The sequence below is a fragment of the Bactrocera latifrons genome, unplaced genomic scaffold (assembly GCF_001853355.1).
Source record: "Bactrocera latifrons isolate USDA-ARS-PBARC rearing strain unplaced genomic scaffold, ASM185335v1 scaffold_72, whole genome shotgun sequence".
Classification (NCBI taxonomy): domain Eukaryota; kingdom Metazoa; phylum Arthropoda; class Insecta; order Diptera; family Tephritidae; genus Bactrocera; species Bactrocera latifrons.
In genome coordinates this window covers 477,850-502,180 of record NW_017537401.1, presented here as the reverse complement: position 1 = coordinate 502,180, position 24,331 = coordinate 477,850, and the positions used below count along the sequence as shown (strand labels likewise).

Here is a 24,331-nt window from a genome sequence, read left to right as displayed (position 1 = left end):
TGTTAGGGCCGGTGTGGTAACCAGATCAAGCTTTATCCAGCAACTATGTGGAATTGGTAAAAAACCAAATTTTTTTCTCCAAAAATCCCTGAAGGATGGGCATTTGCATAGACAATGTTCAACTACTTTTCCTATTTTCTATAGGTAGGATATTAAGGTTAGAAGTAAGAGCTTTTAGCTCTGTGGTCCAACAACCAACCCCAAAGAACTTTGTGGGATTCCCTTTGTTGCTTGTGTTCCTAGCCCTGAGGTGTTTCTCCAGAGTCCCTAGGTTCAAACAGCCCTTGAAGGAGCTCAGCAACTTAGTGGAATTTTATTCCCAGTTGCCCGAGCAGGCCAATTTGTCTGCCATTTCATTGACACATTTCTATTCCAATACAAGTATTGTATGACTGAGGTTTATCTACGTAGAATCTAGTTATTGAGTTACCAACTCAGTCTAATTATTGCATGCTGGCATAATCTAACGCAATGAGGCTTAGTAAGCGTCACGGATAGTCCTAATTGCCGCTTGGATATCCACTAGACCATTTATGGGATTGCTGGTTAGATCAGAACCTTCTATTATGCATATTCTATATTTGAGCCTGAAAGACTGAATTGTAGTCACTTAGTTTGAAGTTACCGTCTTTGTATGAATTAAAGCTGAAGCTTGAAGCTAGTTCCCATGCTTATTTCACTCTTTGATCCGTCGGTATTGTCAATCACATAAYAGTGTTTAATTCCAAGAGGTTCTTTATTTTTCGGTGGCATTGCCAACTTAGCCCGAGTTCATTAATAAGGTTGATTATGATGCCATTGAAAGCCGAGGTTGGATCCAATGGCCTTAAATCATTAGTCGACTCGCCGGAAGCATTTCTTCATACTACACTTGTATACATATAAAGAACTYTTTCTGAGAGCCGGGATAAGTGATTGAGATTCATTCTTGAACAGAGAACAGTGAGGTTGTCCTCATTTAAAACTTCTGGTTATCATTTCAAAGATTTTTAACTCAGCAGTATTTCTAAAAATTACTTATTTATTTATATTTAATTTTAAAATAAAGCTTGAAATGTAACATAAATTTGCCACAGATTTTCTTAATAAAGGATGGTTCATTTTGAGGTTATTATTTTAGACAAAAAATGGTGCCGATTCGACTCGCTAAGATCTTTGTTTACCCTCTCATTCTGCACTGCGTGCTGGAGTTGGTCTTTCCGGTGGAATATTATTCAACAACCAATGCTAGATCTCACGATTGTATTGACCACAAGTTGGATGAAACGCGCGAAACACATTCTTCTGTCACAATCCCGATCTCAAAAATTGCCTACAGGGGTCTTGGTTTCTATTTGCCCATAATATTTGCAAATTAACTTATACAAATAGACATATGTATAATRCATACATATATTAAGTGACTAAATTTGCTAATCAAATAAATTTACTCTACTCAAATTTCAAATGCAAATTGTTTATGTTTGTACATAATATATATGTATATATATATATGTATGTACACTAAACAAATTCAATAGCAAAATTTAGTTGACCACAACAACAAACGCAAGCAATGATATAACAATAAACTAATTGTGAACTGCAAACACACTTATTTCTTTCAACACGTCCGATCGGACCGGCGCGTCTGCCACTTCGTTTTTACGAAAATGGTAAACAAACTATAAAAATTTGATTAAAAATTAGCAGAGCTACAAAAAGCTTTTTGATTATACACACCCATTAGCACACCTACATACATACATATGTAAGTAGCATACATATGTGTGTGCATGGTTATGTGTTGTTGTTGTAAAGTGCTTACATACTTTGACAGTTGTGCGGTGATTTGTTTGAACTTTAAAAAACCACAAAAAAAAAAAAAAAAAAAAAAATAACGCGTCTATATTGGTTTTATTTTTTCCATTTTTACTTTTTTACAGTTTGTTTATGGATGAGTTCAAGGTGAGCACGTCGACGGCGCGCCAGCGACTGCCATGGCTTTTGTCGTTTTTGTCGCTCTTRCCGTTGATTTATGTAGTCCATCTCGGTGAATGCCGGTACTATAAAACTTTTGTAATCCTAATTTTGGATTATCGTTGTTGCTTTGTTATGTTTTGAAAATAATTGTGTGTTAAGTTTATTGATTTTGAAAGCATTCGTTTTTAGAAGCTACACGATTTAGGTGATTTTATCTCGAAACTGCAGGAGTATTCTATATATTTATGTGTGCGCATGTATTTATAGAATATATTTKCATGCCATACATATGTATATATAGTGTATACATAAAAGCGTGTTTATTTTCTCATATTTGTACGCCCCTCACTTCCGCCTGCAATTAGCAACTTCTTAAGCGAACTTCGCCAAAAGTTTGTGCGCTCTTTGTTTGCACTCTACGCATTGCAATGCGTATTTGGCGTTATAGCGTTTAGTATGCATTCGCATKTTGCGCGAAGTATGTCTAATTGTTCTTCCGTCATGCAATTTGCATACTTGGCTAACAACTTTGTAGTACTCGTATATTCGCTCATAACTGTTGTTTGTATGTATGTGGTACGTCATGCTTTTCATGCCCATAAGTCACGTGATCTCTTTTATTGCTTTATCWTTATGGAGTTGCGCAAAGAATGCCGTTAAATGTTGTCGGTTCAACTTTTTCCCAAACCAACTTTCTTAAGTCAGAAAACTAAGCAATTAAAGGCACACAYATTAGGGTTGGTAAGAAAAAAATATTTTTTTGTTCGTTTGGTATACTGAAAAATAGATTCTTATGCACCTCTAAGGAAGTCACTCCAAATATGAGCCATGAATTGTAACAGGAAGGTCCTTAGCATTACAGTTTTCTGTCCATTTTGAGGTTCCCACTTTTTAAAATAAAAACACAGCAACTTCAAATTTAATGGGKAATGTTTATTATCATTCGAAAGAACATTCTTWGGAATTTACTTTTTGAAGATTATCTCTTTCAAACGTTGGCCGCGGCTACGTCGCAGATGAYCCGTTCGTTGARTTCAACTTTCAATGACTCGTTCGAGCATTTCAACTTGTAACTGATGTGATGTTTTGCTCCAAGACCTGAATCGAAGCGTATGCCCGCATAGACTTTAGACGTTACATATTCCCACAGGAAAAAGTCTAACAGCGTTATAACACGAWCTTGGTGACCAATCGACMGGTCCAAAATGTGAAATTATCAGCTCACCGAAGTGTTCTCTCAATAAATCCATTGATTGATGTGATGAGTGAGATGTGGCGCCGTCTTGTCTAAACCAAGTGTCGCCGATAACGTCGTTATTGACGGATACGTTCTCACTGGTGTCATTTTTGAAGAAATGTCAAACCGTGTTTTTTTTTATGAATGAAATGACAGCTCTTGAATCTCTTCCACCCATTAATCCAGATGTGGGCCTCATCGCTGAACAAAATTGGCTCGAAAAAGTCGGATCTTCTTGAGACTTTTCAAGAGCTCCTAGAACAAAGCGATGCCGCTTGGGAAGATGGAGCGGGTTCTCTTCTTGCACAAACTATACTTTGTATGCTTTCTATTTAGAATCTCGACGTAATATTCGCCAAGTTATACGTCAGTCCGAGTTGCTGCGATAAGTGTCGAATCGATTCTCTACGGTATTCGTGTACACTCCCGGCTACGGCTGCCATATTTTCTTCATTGCTTGCCTGACTTGGTCTATTCCGTTGAATATTAGCCAATAATGATTGCTGGGTCTCCAGATAGGCGATGGTGTTCCGAATAGTACGCCCAGTGGGCCAATTATGCTGACGATAAGTTGTGCTAAGCGCGCGAAACACATTCTTTGCAGAACGTGAATTGTCACAATGAAGTTGAACGATTCGAAACTTTGTTCAGGCGTAAGTCTTTCCACGATGAAATGCCAAACAATACTGAATAAAACTGACATAACGGCGAACTGCCTCTCGCCTCTTGTGTGATCTGTCAAAAAAGGCTATTGAAAAAAGTACCTTTTCTTGGATCTCCCGTTAAATAAAATATACATACACATATCCCAATAATTCCTCTTAAAATATGAACATTTTCGACCCACCCTAACACAYATATACATATGTACATACATCTGTAAATTATATYGTAATGTTTCTTTTTAGCAATTAGAGTGTTTCTCTGTTTACCATTTAATTTAATTGCGCCTGTCTGTTTGTTTCTTTTTTGTAGCGTGTTCCACCGCTTCGTGTTGACGATTTAATCAACGATTTACGCGACGGTACTAAACTTATTGCACTTTTGGAAGTGCTTTCCGGCGAACGTTTGCCCGTGGAAAAGGGCCGCGTTCTACGACGTCCGCATTTCCTCAGCAATGCCAATACAGCCTTACAATTCTTAGCTAGTAAACGTATCAAATTGGTGAATATCAACCCGGCAGATTTGGTGGATGGGAGACCACCAGTTGTGTTGGGTCTGATATGGACCATCATATTGTACTTCCAGGTAAGTCAAAAATTTCCGCTAAAAATATATTTGTACTTAATATAAATCTACAAATGTAAATATAGAAATATATTGGAGAAAGACAAGAAGAATATATTTTTTAACACTAAGCTTTCAAGTGTATATATTAGTGGATTTTGAGGGCACCCTATATTTGCACTCTTCACATGTATACTAAAATATTAGTTGCTTATCTTCAGAAAATTTAGTCATAAAGAAATTCTGAAAACCACCTGCACTAAAAATTCATTACTCTGTTATGTTCTCTCTAAACTAATCAGTGCTCTGAAGTTCATCAATACAAAAGTTCTTATCTGTGACGATATATCGTCAACAGACCCTCGACAAACAGCTGTGATTCTTTGCGCATAGAGGACTACACTATTTTTCTACCATYTAACAGCWTCTACAATAGTCATTGATTGGTGTTCTGCCAATTACACAGGGAACAGTTAGCTCTACCAGACTTCTTATGCCATTTCTTTTTAATAGTYGGCATGTGCGACCCATATTCCATTCATACTACATACGTTTGCTTGCTTGTTGAGCAAGTTAAGTATTGATTCTAATCAGACTCGGCATAAGCATATGAATTCCCCCCCACACTTTCCGGAGTTTAATTGTAGAATGGCGTCTACTCTGGCTAGTTCACAGTTACCAGATTAGGTTAGGTTAAAACGTAGAGTTAATCCAAAAATCGGTGGAAYTTACTTGGATGGATATTTGTCCGTTACCCAGAAACTTGCAATAGTGGATTATCGCATCCTTATAATTCGTCAAAGCGATTTGAGTTTAACACAAATTTTTTAAGGCAGTTAATATCAATCCCAGTCGTTTCGTTAGGTTTAACAAAAATCTTTCTAAYGAGATATTTAAATTTTAGTCCTGCAAAGGCCTGTAAATAAAAAAGGAAATGACAAAATGATTCCACTTCGCTTTCCTCCATACAGCCTTRACAAAAAATGTCAAAAGCAATATTTAGACACACCGCGTGTAAACCTTTTGAACAGAGCCAAGACAGAACATCCGCAATTGCAGGAAGATTGTATTTGCAAAGACGCAGTAGTTTGGAAGATATTTTACRTTTAACTTTGGACCAAAAGCATCTCGCAATTGCACGAATTCTGGTTCTTGACCAGCGCATGCCGAACTCACTGGGAACCAAAAGTCCAACGCCATAACACAAGAAGACCTCGGTAAGCCAATTCSCTTYCAATCGGATGAARCTGTAKGAGTTATCACAGGGCATCTACCCTTACGATCCCAGCTTCAGAAAAAGTTGATTCGGYATAATGCAGAGTATGTGTGGCCTATGATGGCATTTTGGCTTAAGAGCGATTGTAAGCGATCCAATGAAATATTWTGTGGGGGTTTTAGCAGGCCATTGCTCCTTCGGCGTTCATTCAGTAAGGTTAAGAATCTTACTTGTATAGAAGAAGTCGAGGTGCAATCATTTCAGCACTTTCTTCTTGAATGTCTTGTTAGCGAAATCAAGGCTTAAACACCTGAAAGCTCACAGTTTCAGATGYCACACCGAATAAAATTTAAAGTCTGGCACAAGGCGCTTTTCAACCAACGAACCCAACTTATATATATTGACTTATAAAATTAAATTATTCTAGTTTTGTGGCATCACAAAGGAATGCTTATTGTGTTCAAAGAGCGATCAAGATCAGCCATCGAACCTAACCTAATCTAATGTATGTAGAATAATAGCGAAAAATGGTCCTTGAGAAATTGCACATCTTCCAGTCCTTATTCCGCTCAACAGCAGGCTTTTTTGTCGTCTGTACCTTCCACTACTATCATCATGTAATCCGCTTTTGTTGATTTCAAAAGCAATTGTTTTATTTTGATAAATAGCCATAGGCAAGCACGTTACGCAAAAAATCGAGGGGTCATAAACTTGAATCCGCTACCACTTATCTATTAGCTCAATTAGTTTGCGTTAGCTGTGAATTTGAACACTTTCTTAACACTACCTTTCCCTTAACCTTTGCATAACGGTAAAAAACCGCACTTTAATTATTGATACTTTCACCAATTTTAACATTTATGTATTTATGTAAAGCAACAAATTACAAAAGTAATAACCGTGTAAACAATTGTGTGTACTTCTTTCCTTTCTATCTTTTTGTCTCTTTTTTGAAAATCGTTTTCGTTTCGAACGATTTGTTTTATTCGCAATTATTTTTTGCTAACAAAAAAGCTTCATAAGAAGAGGCGGAAAAAATTAGTAGTAGTAATAAATTATGCGCCACAGGTAGGTTTGTAGCCGTTGGTTGTTGTAATGACATAACGAAAAGTAGTAGTAGATGAATGAATTTATATATTTGCTTTTTTTTAACTGCGGTTGAAGCATAAATATTGCCCATGCTACACACGCAATTATGATTTGAAGTTCTTGTATTTTTGAAAACCACTTTTGAATTTTTTAATTAGTGGTAAAAAGTTAACAAAACAGGATTTTCACTAGCATATTTATGGGTTCAAAACTTTTGCCTGAACTTAACTTTACAATATTTGCGAAATATTCGAATATGCTAAAATATTTTTAGTTTATATGAATATTTTTAAAATCCAATTTTGAATTTTTTGGTTTGATATTCACGCGAGTTTTTTGGCTTCATAGCTTTTAACTTCACTTTAGCTTCATTTTATAGCATTTTCGAAATATTCGAAGTTTTCGAAAATTCTTGAAACTTCTTTTTTTTATTATTAGTTTTTTGAGAATAATAGTTCTGAATATTTCGSTTTGTTGTAGAAAATAACAAAAAATACTTTTACAAGCATATTTTTGTGTACAAAACTTTTAGCTTAATTTTATAAAATTTTCGAAATTTTCGAAAATGTTTTATTATTATTAGTTTTTAAAGAATATTATATGTATGTCGAGTATTTCATTTGTGGAGGAAAAGGGGGAAAAAATATGTGCAAGCATATTTTGGCTTCAAAACTGTTAATTAACATTCGCTCAATTTCGAAATTTTTGAAAAAAAAATTTTTTTTTGAGTATTTTAAGAATTATTATCGTTACGAAGACTTTTAATGCTTTTAGATTTATACTTTTTACTCATTTATAACAATTTCTTGGTAAATTATTTGTACTTCATTTTTACCTTTCCTTCCACCCGTCCGCCACAGATTGAGGAGAACAGCCGCAACCTTGAATATTTGGGTCATGGTATCAGYGGTTCGGTTAGTTCTCTGGACAGCGTTGGCAAGAATGCTAGCGATCAAAAGGCTGAGAAATGGAAGCAAGGTGCTAGGAAGACTCTATTAAATTGGGTTACCAATGCCTTGCCAAAGTAAGTTGTAAACCCCTGACAAACACATGAATATATTTTTCTAATCTTCAAACATTTTCCTTKCCTGCTGCAGAGACAGCGGTATTGAGGTAAAGGATTTCGGTGCCAGTTGGAGAGATGGTGTCGCCTTCCTAGCCCTGATTGATGCCATTAAGGCGAATCTTGTAAATTTGGCTGATTTGAAGAAGGCCAACAATCGTCAACGTCTGGAAACTGCTTTCGATGTGGCCGAAAGCAAACTCGGCATTGCCAAATTGTTGGACGCTGAGGATGTGGATGTACCCAAGCCGGATGAAAAGAGTATAATGACATATGTGGCGCAATTTTTGCACAAGTACCCTGAACCAAAAGTGAGTCGTTATTTGCATTTGACGAGAAAGTGTCCCTACCAGAGTTTTTAACATTTTTCTCTACTCGCAGGGTGCCTCACGTGATACATCACATATACAGCAGGAGTTGGACGAACTACGTCGCTTCCTGGTGGAAAAGACTACCGAATACGAGCCCATGGTCATGTCGAATTCATTCCCGCGTGATTTCGCTGAATATCTGATTGCACGTTCAGAGATCGACGCCCACTTGCCGGTCTACAATCGTCTGAAGCAGTTGATGGATAGCCAAAGTGGTTTCCTACAAGTTCCGCGTCCCGTTTGGGAAGACATAAATGCGCTGTGGCAACGTTTACAATATCAAATGAATTATTGGCTGTGGTTATTGGATTCGGAATTGCCCGGCGAATTTGGTGTGGTCGGCAAGTGGTTATCTGAAGCCGAAAAATTACTAATGGATAACGAGATACCGAACGCCATGAATGAGGAGACAGCATCGGTGATTAGTAGAAAGCTGGAGGAGCATAAATTATTCTTCGCCGATTTGCCACGTATTCTGGCGATGTTCGATAATGCCAAACGTTCACCGTTGGTGCAGCAAGTGCCCATTGAACAGTTGCGCAATATGGAACGTCGTCTGCAAGACGTGGCACCGAGAGCGGCTGAGCGTAGAATACGCCTGAAATTCCTCGAACACAAGTGCTGTCTAATTGCTTTCCTCAATTTGGTTGAGAACAAGATGAAGGGTTGGACCGGCAAATATGGTTACGAGGAGAAGGTCAGTCAACAACTAGAACAATATAAGAATTTCGTGTCGCGCAACAAAATCTTTCAAGAGTTCCAGAAGGCATTCGTCGATATGCAACAAGTGGTGGACGAATACAAGCGCGATGGCAATGTGCCGCGCAATGATATAACAGAAATCGATCGTTTCATGTATGAGACTGAAGAGCGTTGGAAACGTGTCTCCATGGAACTGAAATGTTGTCAAAATTCGCTGGAAGAGGTTGTAAGCTGTTGGAAAACATGGAATCAGCTAGCCCCGACTTGTGAAGAGTGGCTGAACTTGGCCGAAACTAAATTGTCACGTTCCGAAGATGAACGTTTAGAATTTTTCCAGGATATTACCACTTGGAAGGACAAATTCGATGCACTTGCCAATGCAGCCAACTATTTGGTTGCCTCCTGCGAAGATGGCATTGCCAATAATYTACGCCAGAAACATGGCAATTTGTCGGAACGCTTTGAGCGTCTCTTCGCCAACACCAAACAATACATGCACGCTGGTGATATTATACGTGCACGCAATGAATACAAGTCCGGCATTGAGAAGCTYTCGCAGTGGCTGCGTCATGCTGAACAAGTGTTGGGACAGCGTCAAATGCTCGGCAACACGCAGCAAATTACCAAATATGGTGAGGACTTGCAAAAGTTAGCCAGCGAGATTGATGATAATGAGGAGCTCTTCAAGACAGTCAGCCGCAACTTCCAGGGTCTCATACAAGATCTACCACGCGAGGAAGTTGATAAAATGATGAAGTTACTGAAACAGGAGAAGGAGTCTTTAGTGCGTATACGCGCACAAATACCCGCCAAACTGCACCTCTTCCATCAGCTGCTCATACAACAGGAGTCACTCGAAGCGGGCCAGAAAGAAATACATCAATGGCTCAATGACGCTGAGACCTTGTTGAGCACACATGCGTTGTCTGGTGGACGCGATGCTATCAGCGAGGAACTAAATAAGCATAAGACTTTCTTCTCGCGCACTGTCTACTATCGTTCCATGCTGGAGAGCAAGAATAAGGTTTTCCAGAACCTGCTTAAATCTGTCGCCGCTGATGAAAATATTGACACCTCACAGACAGCACATAACATGCAGCAATTGAACGAGCGCTTTAATTACGTCATACGGAATGCYGAGCAGTGGGAGCAGCGCTTGAATGACGCCTCACGCGGCTGGCATGCTTTCAAGGAGAACGAACGTGTCGTCAGTGAGTGGCTGACGCAGGCAGAATCTATGCTTATTGAGAAACACATTGAGTCGAAGACAATAATCGAGACTCAGAAGTATTTCTTCGAAAATGTTAATGAGCGTTGGATGCACAATCTGGTAGAGTCTGCACAAGATTTGCTTAAAACATTGCCAGCACAAGAACAAAAGCCTGTGGTGGACTCAGTTGAGAAATTACAAAACAAGTGGCAACAGGTGCTGTCGCAAGCACCRTTGCATTTGCTGAAACTCGAGTTCCGTCTGGATGAGTCGGCTTTCTACCAGACATTGCAGGAAGTCGAAAAAGAATTGCACCTGGAACAACAAGCTTTGAATCGCAACGAAGATATTGACTCAATACTGAATCGTAATGAGCACTTCTTCCAACAACAAGGACCCATACCGCGCATTGAGAAGAGCTTGCARAACATGCAACGCATCAGTCAAGCATATGGCTACCAAAAACCGACCGATATTAGTCTAAATCAGGCCTACGACAATGCCAGGTTACAGTGGCAGCAATTGTCTGGTAAAATCGGTGATATGCGTGAGACATTGCAGCAAATACCGGCTCAGTGGGACAGCTACCATGAGAAGTTCAAAGAAATGGTTGAATGGATGAATATTGTCGATAAGAGCTTGAAGAACATTGTCAACGAAGTGAACAGCATGGAAGAGTTCGAGAAGGAGAAGGTGGTCTTCCAGGTAAAGACTTAGCAATTGTTTGTTTAACAAGATGTTTGTGGACTTATAAGCGATTTGTAACATAACTGTACAAAAACTATTTTGCGCTTCGAAATCCACAACATATCCTTTTAATATACGAAACTCTAACATATTGTGTCTCATTATACTAATACAATTTTCATTGTAAATCCATTAACGCAGCTCAGGGAACTTGTGGTAAAACTTATAACCATTTTTAAAAGTCTTGTGTCATTTGCTCTAATTTCTTTTAAGAAACTTCATTAATTTTTCAACGGATTTGTTTTCAGAAAATCTGTCAAGAAGCAGATAACAAAAGGGAGGACATGAAATGGCTGGTGAAAACGCTAGACTCCTTACTTAGCTACGCCAGCGAAGATGAGGCCAATTTCGAACAGAAGAAACTCGAAGATCTAATTGCTCGCTACAAGAACCTCATACCGACCATCGAAATAACAATGGTAAAGACCGAGGTGTTCTCCAAGTGCTTCACGTATCGTCGGGAGGTACACGAGGTTATCTGTCTGCTTAGCAAAGTGAAGGAGCAAGCCACCAATATACCACCACCAGAGAGTCTTGAACGTGTCAACAAGCTGATTGAAGAGCAACAGTATGCCATTAGCCAGCTTGATCATCAACGTCCACACATCATGTCAATGCTACAGCGTGGACGTGATTTAAGTAAAGACGTGCATGCACCATCTTTCGTTAATGTAGAAGTGAAGAACTTGGAGACCGGCTGGAATGAGGCGTACACCGAAACCGCTGACAAGCTACAATCACTCAAGGGTACACAAGCTGTGTGGAATGACTTTGTCGATCAGAAGAAYGACATCTTTTCRATGCTGCAGACAGCTGAGACAGAGTTGCGTGCGTTGACGCCATTGCAGACCGATCCAAAGAATGTTAGCCAAGATTTGCATGCCAAGCGTGAGCTGAACTTACAATTGCAGCAAGCCTCCCATCAACTACTGCCCAAATTGCACTCCTTGAAAGCCGAATTGGCGCCTTTGGCTGCAGCTGATAAGCGTCCAATATTGGAGAAGGAGGTAACCGAGGTTGAGAAGATGTTCTTCAATACCATGGAACATGTGAAAGATCGCGTTGGTTATCTGGAAGACTATAGTGCCAAGTGGAATAATTACAAGTCCCGTTTGTCTGAGTTGCAAGAATGGGCAAACCGTGTAGCACCGAAGAGCATTGAGGCATTAMAGTCGGAAGATCTCACACCAGAAGAGCGCGTAGTGAAGGTGAAYGCATTTAAGGGYGTACTTGGCGAACGTATGAAGCAATTGGATATTTTGGCTTCGGATGCTGCCGAACTGGCGCCCAAAGAGGGTAACATTGCTGAGGCTAAACGTCTTAAGGGTGAAATTACCAAATTACAAGAAGTGCTGAGCGCTATCAACCGTAATGTCGATCATCAAGCAAAGGCTGTGAAAGAGGACCTGGTGAATTGGCAACAGTATCAAACTGGTTTGCAGCAAATCAAGCCAGTTATTGAGGAAAGTGAAATCAAGGTAAATACAATAGTTCCTAAGCCCATTACACTTGAAGAAGCCGTTGCATTGCAACAAAATGCCAAACAATTCGAAACACAATGCCTTGAGCAGTTAGACAGGCTCCAAGGCATTTCAAACATTAGTCATAAAATGCTGTGCAAAACCAATGCCCCTGACGAGTTAGATGCCATGCATTCTCGCTGGACATCAGTTCATGAAAATGCCAAGCAAGCCAGTGGTAAGCTGGAAAAATTGGTCGCGAATTGGAAATCATTCGATGCCGATGCAGCCAAACTCGAAGATTGGGTCAACAAAGGCGAACAAGTGATGGGCAAACGCCCAGCTGTGCTCAATACGCCGCACGTCGATAAGCTTGAAAAGGAACTTGTTAAACTCAAGTCGTTCAACAATGAAATTTCTGAACAACAAGCGAAACTCGTTGCGCTCGGTCAGTCAGCMGATCAGATAAGCTTGCATTTGGCGCCAGAAGGCGCAGTTGCGCTTAAAGATCGCGTAAATGGCATGAAAGCTAAACTGCAAAAGCTCTCCGAGGCCACACGGGCCAATATCAACGAAGTTTCGGACGCAATTATTGCACGTCAAGACTTCAACGCCAAAATGGTAAACTTCTCCAACTGGATGGATCAGCTGCGTAGTCAAGTCGCACAAGTTGAGGAGATTAATCCAGAGCGCGTTGAGACCAGTCTGCATGTAATACATGCACTGATGCAAGAGCACGCCGACAAGAAACCTAGTTTCAATGCCATTTATGATGAAGTGAAACAGCTGTCACTCTCAGCACCGGCTGAAGAAGCCAAATCTCTGAATGATTCCTACACCGGTTTAGTTGTTAACTATCAGAATCTCGAAACCAACTTGCAGCAGAAAAAGATTGCGCTCGAAAAGTGGACAGAGATTCTGGGCTGGAAGAATGAAACCGAAAGTCATTTGAATTATTTGAAACATCAGCTAGAGAAACCTGATGGTCCCCAGGCCGAGGAGCTTAATAAGATTATCAATGAAATCGACACAATTGGTAGCTCAATAAGTTATTGGAAAGCACAAGCCAAGGATATCGATGAAAGTCCCGCTATTCAGTTGCGCGACGCTTTGACACGTAAACCATTGATTGCCTCACAGATTGTTAATGATATCGAAAACAAATTAGATAACCTTAAGCTGCGTTCTCAAGCACAAAAGCAACAGGCTGAACAGATGAATGTACGCAAAGAGAAATTCCAAACTCTCGGRCAAAATTTCGGACAAGCGTTGTTGGACAATCGTGCTAAATTAAACAGCATTCTTCAACGGAAGCCCGGTTTGGATAACATTGACCAAATAATCGCCGATTTAGTTGCTCTTAACGAAGTCATTAAAGGACAAGCAGACATGAAGAATCGTCTACATGATGAAGGTTCCATACTGATGCGTGAAGATATCGCCAGTATGCCAGTCATTCAAGAAAGTCTTCTGTTCTTCGACAAAGATTATGACACGCTACAGAATGAAATTGCCGAACGCATACAAAAGTATAACTTGATTAGTCAAGCGCTACGCGAATACGCCGATACCAAGGATAAGTTCGCAAAAGAGCTGAAGAAGGCCGAAGATCTCTTCAACGCTATACCACAGCAACCACGCGATGAAGTGGAATTGCAACATGCCGCCGAAAAAACACGCAAGACTATGGAACAAATACGTAAATCCAAGACGAATCTCGATGATTTAGAGCGTCGCGGCAATAATGTGGCGAAGCTATTCGATGCAATTGGTGAGGTTGTACCACAAGAAATAGGCAATGATGTGAAGATAGCCAAACAGCAATGGCAAGATCTACACGATAAGACTGCAAAGAATGCACATATTTACGAAACGGAAGCTGTTATTTGGTCTCAGATTGAAGATGCTAAGAAAGAACTTTTACCATGGTTGAGTGAAACCAATCAAGGTTTATGCGATGCTGCTGACAACTCAATCGAAATCGAGTTCGGACCAATGCGTCTAACTAAATTCCACGCGGAACTGCCTTCTTATCAAGTATTAAAAGACACCATTGCGGAGAAGAGTCGTGAGCTTGTGAACATTAAYAATGGTGTGGAGATTCCATCCCTTACCGAATTGAATAAGCTACTGACTGCACAGTTCCAAGAGGTCGATTCGAATGCGGCACGTTTGGAAGCTGTAACCTCTACCTTTAACGAGCAAGAACAAGATTTGCGCAAGCGTATCAAGAATGCCGGCGAACAAGTGAACAAATTGCGTGAACAGTTAATCAAATGCGATGACATGTCCGGTGAGCCGAACAAAATTATGGAACGATTACTTAAGTGCCGGGAATTGCGCGCCGAGTTAGACAATAGTGCGAATGAAATTGACAACATCAAGCAACGAGTTGATGAGATGCGTTCGCAATATCCCACTTTCAGCGAGTCTATCATACCCAAAGAGCTGAACAATGTACAAAAGCGCTTCGAGGCTGTCGATACACATGCCAAGAAGATCGAGTCATCACTTTTGCAATTCCTTAAGAAATTCCATGCCGACAAAGTGAGCATGCTTAAACGTATAATTGCTACCCAACGCGAGAAGGTCGCATGGTGCCAGCCAGAATCGACAAGCGACAAATACAATTTGGATGTGAAGCGCTCTTCACTCCTAGAGGTGAGCAAAGCGATTGATGATTGCCACAAGCGCAATGCCGATATTGGAAAATCTCTGGAGCTACTAACAGCTGTGGAATCGCCACAAAACCTGAAAGACCTACAAAAGGACGCGCAATTATTGAACGGTGAAATGAAAGCACTGCAAGACAGTTTCGATAAAATCAAAAATGTGCTCGATGAAAACGTAGATTTATGGTCGCAATATGAGCAATCCAATGAAGAGCTCTCCGCCTGGTTGCGTGACGTTGAGGGACGTATCAAGGCCGAGACTAGCAATCAAGTCAATGTGCCTGAAATCGAGAAGAAGTTGCAAGAACTTGCTTTGTTACAACAGGATATTGCGGCACATGAGCCGCTTGTGAAGAATTTGGAGAAGACTTCGCAGTTGCTGATGGAGAAGAATCCTGAAGCGCGCATTAGTCAGTTTGTCACGCATTTGTTGCAGCGCTACCAGACTGTGGCGAAGAGCTTGGCCGGCTACGTCGACAAAGTGCATAATGCACAACATGCAAACAACAATTTCGTAACTGCCACTAAAGAGTTCAATGACTGGTTATCTGATGCCAAGATTGAATTCCAGGAATTGGCTCGTATGGGTTCGCCCGGCTCGTCTTCAGCCACCGCACAGCAATTACGTACAATTAAAAATTATTTGCAGACCTTCGATAATGGACAAATTCTATTGAATAATGCTGTGGATATTGGCGAAGCATTGTATCCCATAGTAACACCGGAGTATCGCGAAAAGATACGTGCGGAATTACGTAATGAACGCGAGAACTATGACTATTTGCGTGACGAGGCTAATGCGCTTTTGCAACAGGTGGAGGCAGTATTGATACAGAAGACATCCATTGAAGAGAGTTACACACAAGTATCACACTACCTTAATGAATCGAAAGCCAAGGTGGCTGCCGCTGATGAGCTGTATCCCACATTGGCGGCTAAGAAGAGTGCTCTGCAGAATTACAAGACACAATTGCAAGAGATTACTTTGCATAAGAATGCACTCAAACAGTTACATGACAAGGCTGTGACACTATGCGATGATGAATCCGAACGCAAGACCGAAGAGTCTATTGAAGAGTATAATGGTTTGTCGAAGAAGATCGCCGACCGGATCAATGTGGTTGGTAACCAAGTTGTTAAACATGAGGCATACGATCAAGTATTGGAGAAAGCACAAGATTGGCTTAATACCATCAAATCTGAAGCCATTGACATTTTGAATGAAACAACTTTCGAAAAGGAAGGCGCAGAAGAGAAGTTGACTGTTGTTGAAAATCTATTGCAACATAAGCCCGAAGGTGACTCCATATTCGATACATGCCAACAGCTATTACAAACAGTGCTAACACAAACACATCCCAGTGGTCATCCTGCTTTGCTGCGCAGCTTTGAAGAGCCCAAGAAAGCGTGGGTAGACTTCATGACTCTCTGTCAAGATTCACTCGTCAAGTTGAAGCAGCTGTGTTCTAAATGGGATGAGTTTGAGTCTATTATCGATGAGATCGATAACTGGATGAAGGATGTTGAGAATGTTGTGAAGAACCAGAGTCTGAAAAATACGGCCAGCACGAAAAAAGCACATTTGGCACAATTACAAAACATMGCCAAAGACATCGAACAACGTGCAACGTCTATTAATGATCTGCTCGATCAGGGTCGTGAAATTGAAGGTGAGACCGATTTGAATCTTAAATTATCGCGCTTGAATACACGCTATCAAACCTTGAAGAATCTCTGCAAGGAATCTATTTCGAAGTATGTCAACTACGCAAAAGATCACGAAACATTTGATAGTGATTATGAGGTTTTCAAAAAGGATCTACAACAGTGTGTTGAAGAATTGGTRCAAAATAGTGAGATTGTTGGTGACCAAAATGTGTTGCAAGATCGTCAAAACAAATTGCGTGAGATGGCGGACAAGCGTATAAACGACTCTACCGCATTTGAGAGCTTGGTGGATCGTGGCGAAAAACTCTATGGACATACAAGCCCCGATGGTCGAGAGATCATACGCCAGCAATTACGTACGCTGCGTACCATGTGGGACAACTACTCTGATGATTTGAATGCGGCCACACAAAAGATCGATCAATGTCTGCAACAGTTCAACGACTTCAATATTGCCAGAGACCAATTAGCCAAGTGGCTTAAGGATGTGGATAAGGCAATGCAAAGCCACACCGAGSCAAAGACCACACTACAAGAAAAGCGCGCGCAACTCCAGAACCACAAGTTACTCCACCAGGAAATCACCACACACAATGTGCTGGTGGATAGTGTGTGTGACAAAGCGCAGGTCTTGATTGATCAAATCAATGACAATACACTAAATGTATATCTACAATCCCTTAAACAAATTTTTAATGGTATTGTGGAAAAATCAGAAGTAATTCTAAACAATTTGGAGAAATGCGTGCAAGAGCACACCGAGTTAAACAACCAAGTGACAGCCGCTAAGGCTTGGATATCTGGCGAGAAGGAGAAGCTGTTGGAATGTGACGATGCATATGGCGAAAAGGCTGACATTAAACGTAAGATTGAGACCTTGGTGCAGTTGGCACAGAACAAGCCACAAGCACAAAAGATAGTTGATGATATACGTCAGCAGTTCGATAAGGTTAAGGCTAACACTTCAGAAAAGGGTAATGAGATCTTAGCGAAAGAAATCGATGAACTCGAAACAACCATAAAGAGTCATTTCGATGATATCGAAGGCATCGAAGGTAAGCAGCGAGATGTGCTGCAACAATGGAATGATTTCGAGAGTAAACTTGAAGAATTGACAAAGTGGTGTCGCCAAGCCGAAGGCGTCTTCCGTGAACAACARTTGAAATCAACGCTGCATGAGAAGGTCGAACAATTCGAGAAGTATAAAATACAAAGGGACCTCATTTTGCAAAAGGAGAAGGAAATTGATGCTTTTGCTGATGCAGCACATGCGTTGTTGAATAATTGCGGCGCCGAACGATTAAAGACACTAACTATACAGATCACAAATCGTTATCAACTGTTGCAAGTGTTGAGCAAGGAGGTGGTCAATCGTTGGTCAAATTTGGTGGATGACCATCAAATATATCAAGACAAATACAATGAAGTTGATCTATGGCTCCAACCAATCGAACATCAGCTGGAGAATGCATTGAAAAACGAGCCTTCACAAGCTGCTAACATTTTGCAAGTTCTACTCTCTGAAAAAGAACAAGCTGAAACCTTATTTAGCGCCTTAAATGCAGCCGGGGAAAAGGCATTGCCCGAAACGTCGACTGAGGGTCGTGAGAAGATACGTAAAGATCTGCGTGACATACACGAGCGTTGGGATAAATTGGACGAAGGCATACGCAATCTGCAGAAACGTCAGGAAGCACAAAGTGTGCAGCTGTCAAGCTATCATGATATACTTGGTCAGATCGTCAACTGGTTGGATCAAATTGAAAAGGTACTGCAGAACGAGAATCCCAGTACTTGGACAAGCGCTCAGGAAATACGCTCCAAATTGTACAAATACAAAGCTACCACTCAGGATATTAACTCGCATAAACGTATCATTGAAGCTGTGAATGAAAAGGCTGCCGTGCTGTTAGAGGGTACAGTGCCAGCAAATGCCGCCGAGATCAAGAATGCCGTCGATGATATTAACAAGCGATATGAGAAAGTAGCGGGCGATTGCGCCAAACTGCTTGGTGAGCTCGAGGAAGTTTTCGATGTTTATCAACAGTTCAGTGAATTGCAGAAGGCACAACAGGATTATCAAAAGAATCTGTGGGATCGCTTGACCGGCTATTCGGATTATTCTGGCAACAAGCCGGCTTTACAAGCGCGTTTAAGTAAGATTTGTGAAATTCAAGATGCTTTACCCGAAGGTGTAGTTAAACTACAAAATCTGTCCGCACATATTAATGAGAAAGCCAAATTGTTGCCGGCGCGTTCCAAAGAGGCGATGTCAAGAGACCTGGCCAATTTGCATGCTGATTTCGATAAGTTCAGCGCTGCACTGAGCGATGTGAAGAGCGGTCTTGAAAATCGTCTGCAACAATGGAGCGATTATGAAGTGAACTTAGATCGTTTGATCAATTGGTTGAGTGAAGCTGAGAATGCGCTCAAGAATTATAATCCCAAGTCCACAATGGAAGAGAAAGAAGAACAACTGAACCGCTTCCAATCACTAATGCAAAACTTGCGTCAAAATGAAATTGAATTTGAGAAAATGAAGGATGATTCTTCGGAGCTCATTCAAAGTTCAGGCGAAACTAGAATTGCCGTCAATGTGCAACAAGTTACCTCACGCTTCCAGTCCATACAAGCGACAACAAAGGAGATTTTAAAGAAATGTGAACAATCTGTGTTTGATCATCAACAATTCAATGAGAAATACAAGCAGTGTTCAGATTTCTTAGCTAACGCTCAAGCGAAATACGACGACTCCAGTGATCTATCGCAGGTGGGCTCTCGTGACGATCTCTTGAAGAAACAGACTGCAATTCAAGAACTGTTGGCGCAACAACCGAATGCTTCGTTGATGTTGAACAGCACCATTGAAGCGGGTGAGAAGTGCTATCCATCCACGGCCACAGAAGGTCGTGAGGCCATACGCGTGCAATTGGCTGAGCTGCAAGATGCTTTCGATAAGCTCTATGACAATGTAACAATTACTTCGCGTAAGATACAGGACAAGATGTCTAAATGGTCTGGTTTTGATGAAATCGCCGAGAAATTGCAAAACTGGCTAAATGAAATCGAGAAAACACTACCAGCCGATATCGAATTGAAAACCACTTTGGATGAGAAACGCGCCAAATTGCAAACATACCGTGACATCCTCAATGATCTCAATAATCACCAAGTTGAAGTGAAAAATTTGCAAGAAATCGCAAGCAACTTGCCAGAACAAAATGACCATGTTGATAATATTACCAAAGAAATTGCCGAACAATTCGCTAAAATACATAAGCGTGCTCAGAACTTTGTGGAACGCTATGAAGCCATTGTGAGTGATCATCAACAATACACTAAGGCCGTTATGGAAGCACAGGAGTACATTGAGGCCACACATAACACGATTGACTATTGGGGTGATTTGGATTTGGAACAAGTTTCCCTACATACAAACTTGGATCGTCTGAAAAACCTCAAAGATAGCTTGGCGGATGAGTTTCCACGTGTCGATCAAGTGCGTGCTCTTGGTGAGAAGGTTATACCTGGCACTGTCGAGAGTGGACAGACAAACATAAAGTCGCAAATCGATACCACACAACAGGAGTGGGAAGGTCTAATCGCAGCTATTACATCAACCATTGAAGCTATTGAAAATCGCTTACAACAGTGGGCGGAATATGAACAATTACGTGATCAGTGCTTGGCTTGGATTAGAGAATCGGACAACAAGTTACATGCTATTGATCTCAAGCCAACGCTCGATGAAAAGAAGACTCAGTTGGAAGCATTAAAGAACTTGCAAGGTGAAATGCGTGCTAAGGAGCTGGAAATCGATAGCGTTTCCGAGAAGGGTCAGCTATTACTAAAAGGTGCCTCCAGCATGCGCTCATCTGGACCTGAATTAACAACCAAGTATCAGCAGATATTCCTCAAAGTTAAAGAATTGAATAACCGTTGGCAACAGTATGTGACCTCACATCAGGAATTCGACAACGCCGTCTCTGAATGCGCCACATGGATTAATGGTATCAAAGACAAATTGGATTACTGCGCTGATATGTCATCTATGAGTCAAAAAGAGTTGGATAAGAAGTTGGCAACCATACAGGATATTTTATTATTGAAGGATGAAGGTTCTGTGAAGGTACTTAGTATTGTTGAGTTGGCACAAAATGTGCTTGCCAATACTGCACCGACTGGTCACGAAGCGATCAACAAGAAGCTGACAGATCTACAAGAATTGTGGTCCAATATTACATTACGTATCATCGATGTAAAAGCGACCTTGGATGACTCCATAACTCAATGGTCAGGATTCTTGGAACAGGTACAAAATGTACGCAAATTCAATGAATGGCTTGAAAATGTATTAAAAGAGCTCTCCGAAAATCAAACTACAATGCCTGAGAAGCGTGCGCAACTTGACCGCATCAAAGCCAACGAAGAGAAGGTGCGCGTAGAGAAAATCGACGTTGATGCACTGAAAGTACAGGCCAAGGAGATGATTGCTAGCGGACAACAAAGCCAAGCCGCGTTCCAAGCGCAAAAGGTATTGGACAACTTTGACGAATTATATGCTCGCATACAGAAATTGCTCTCCGATCGTCATGATCAATATAGAGATCATCGTCTTTACAAGGAAGCTTATGACGATTTGGTTAGCTGGATTAGTCGTGCACGTGAGAAGTTCCCTGCTCTGAAGCAGAGCAGTCTCAGTGACAAATTGGCCATTGAGAATGCCGTACAAGCCACTGAAGCTATGTTAAACAAGCAGGCACAAGGTGAACTATTGGTCGAACATTTGGTTCATACTGGCGAGGTCGTATTGACTAGCACATCGCCACAGGGTCAAGAAATCATTCGCAATGACATACGCGCTTTGCGCGACAGTTTCGAGTCACTCTTCCGTGAGATCAATCAACAAAAGGAGAGTTTGGAGGTCACTATGGTGCAATGGCGCGCCTACAAGGATGAGTATGAGCGCTTAATTGAATGGCTCCAACAAATCGATATTCTCGTAAAGAATCACAAGTTGAATTTAGCACCAAGTTTGCCAGAGAAAGAGAAACAAGCTGCTGATATGGCTGAAGTTTTGGCTCGTTTGGAGAAGGGCAAAGAAGATATAGATAAATTTAACGCCTCTTCAGCGGGATTACTAAAATCTCATTTGGAGTCCTACGTCAACAACCAGCTAAGACACTTAAACTCAATGTATCAAGTTCAGGTCAATCTTGCTAAGGATGTGTTGAAGAAGGTTGAGACCAACCGCGATCAACATCGTGAATATAACGCGAACTTGAAGGCTGCGCAAGACTGGATAAATGACGCCAAGGCTGCTATACGTGAGGCTAGTGAATCCTCTAGCGCAGGCTCGAAGGAGCTTTTGCAGAAAAGGCTGGAAAAGATTCAGCAGTTGATTAGCAATCGTGAAATTGGACAGAATCTGGTACACACCGCGATCAACAACGGCGAAAAGGTAGTCAGAAACACCCGTTCCGATGGCCGTGATACGATTAACAGTGAAATGAGAGATTTGCAGAATGATTGGGATAGATTGGTTAAGAAAATGTCTACCGCCAAGGTACAATTGGAAACCAACCTACTCCAATGGGCCGACTATAGTTCGAGCTACTCACAATTACAGCAATGGATTACGGATCGTGAGAGTAAGTTGCAACAGGTTTGCGACCAGAAGGTTGTGAAGTCGAAACGTGGCCAACCTGGTCTCACATCCGGTTTGAGTGAACGTAAAGCGAACTTACGACAAACTAATAATATTGTGCAAGATATAGTGTCCTTCGAACCAATGATACAATCGGTGGCTTCGAAGGCATCCGACCTACAACAGGGCGCGCCTGCCTCAGAAATCTCAAACAAATATGAGACACTCACCAAACAGGCTAAGGATCTTTATGAAAAGCAAAAGACCACAATCGACGAATTCCAGGCGCTCATTGATGCGGGTAACGAATTCGCTGCATGGTTGCGTAGTGCTAAAGAGCGTTTAAGCAAGTGCTCAGAACCTACTGGTGATAAACAAGCGCTGGCTGAGAAAACACATCAACTGAAGATTCTACAAAGTGAAGTGCCGGAAGGTAAAACGAAACTGGAAGCTGTAGTAACGCAAGGTGAACGCGCTTCTCTCAATGCTGAACAAGAAGATCGCGAGATCATTGAAGAAGAAGTCGGTTTGTTGCAAGAAGAATTCGATACTTACGTAGATGCACTCACAAAAGCCAAGGATTATTTGGAAGTAGGTATTGTCAAGTGGTCAGATTACCAAGATCAATACAGCGAAGCATTGGAATGGCTTACCAAAACCGAAGCGTTGGTGCAATCCTACAACAAACTGCAAGACAGTTTGGCAAGTAAAAAGACAGTGTTGGAAGAGTTCCAAGGTCACTTGCAAACACTTTTCGATTGGCAGAAAACTTTAGATCACCTAAATATGAAGGCACAAATGCTGCTGGAGACCTGCTCGGACACACGTATCAGCAATGCCATCATGCAATTGACAACCAAATACAATGCTTTACTTGCACTGGCCAAAGAAGTAATGCGACGTTTGGAATTGCACTACCAAGAGCACCAACAGCATCGCACCTTGTATGAGGAATGTCAATCTTGGATTGAGGCCACACGCGAGAAACTTGAAGAGTGTACACAGATACCTGGCACACTCAACGAGGTACAAATCAAACTCAACACTGTTAAAAATCTGCGTCAAGGCTTTGAGTCGGGTCAGAATAAGCTACGTTATCTACTCGAACTGAAAGAGAAGGTAATCATGAACACCGAACAGAGTGGCGCTACTAAAGTGCAAGAGGACACTGAAACACTGAAACAAGACTTCGATAAGTTGCTTGTCGACATGAATGACGTGCGTCAGAGACTGGCCAATCGTCTGTCACAATTGGAGGAAGTTTACAAACTTCTCAAGCTGCTTACGGAATGGCTTGAAGATGTCGAACCGAGCGTCAAGACGAGCGACGAGTTCTTGAACGATTTAAGTGAAAAGCGTGCCGCATTGGAGAAGTTCCGTGCCATACAACGTGACATAAACGGTCACAACGATATTGTTGAGAAGATTAACACACGCTTGAACGAAGATAACAGTCTTGACCGTAAAGACTTCCGCGATGGTCTCAGCAAATATGAGAACCTACAAGAAACCGTTGGCAAAATCATCGAGTCGCTCGAAAATCAAGTCAATAACCATGACAAATACAAGCAAGCCTTCAATGAAATACAAGATTGGCTGCGTCGCACACGTATTGAGATCGAACAGTGCGCCGACTGTCATGGTGAGAAGACACAAGTAGAAGAGCGTCTCAATAAATTGGGTGATATTGGCGCTAGCATGGTCGAGGGTAAATCACTGCTGGATGCCTGTGAAGAATTGAGTCAAGCAGTGATTGCCACAAGTGGTAATGAAGGTCAAGACACCGTTTCGCAAGAAATCAAACAATTAGTAGCCGAATGGGAGGCACTGCAGGCAATGGTGCGTGATGCACGCTCCAATTTGGAGACCTGTCTCGGTTTGTGGAATGCATTCTTGCAGAATTTCATTAAGATTAACAAGTGGATTGAAGATGTTAGCCGACGTGTGGCTACCGCTGGCGAAGCTGAAAATAAAACACCCGACGACTTGGCATATGCCAAGGTAAGTTCATTCATATGTCTCCACTAACACTATCCCTATGTATTAACCATTCACGTAAG

General features: G+C 41.3%; 1 protein-coding gene across 6 annotated transcripts in view; it reads left to right on the top strand.

Annotated features, from left to right (window-relative positions):
- LOC108976048 (nesprin-1) overlaps nt 1-24,331 on the top strand; it is a 197,289-nt gene that overhangs the window by 60,713 nt on the left and 112,245 nt on the right. For all 6 annotated transcript variants that reach the window (XM_018944953.1, XM_018944951.1, XM_018944950.1 and 3 more), the window contains 5 exons: nt 4,175-4,447; nt 7,592-7,755; nt 7,829-8,105; nt 8,176-10,782; nt 11,073-24,272. In XM_018944953.1, coding sequence (XP_018800498.1) covers nt 4,175-4,447; nt 7,592-7,755; nt 7,829-8,105; nt 8,176-10,782; nt 11,073-24,272 — 16,521 coding nt within the window. The remainder of the gene's footprint in view (nt 1-4,174; nt 4,448-7,591; nt 7,756-7,828; nt 8,106-8,175; nt 10,783-11,072; nt 24,273-24,331) is intronic.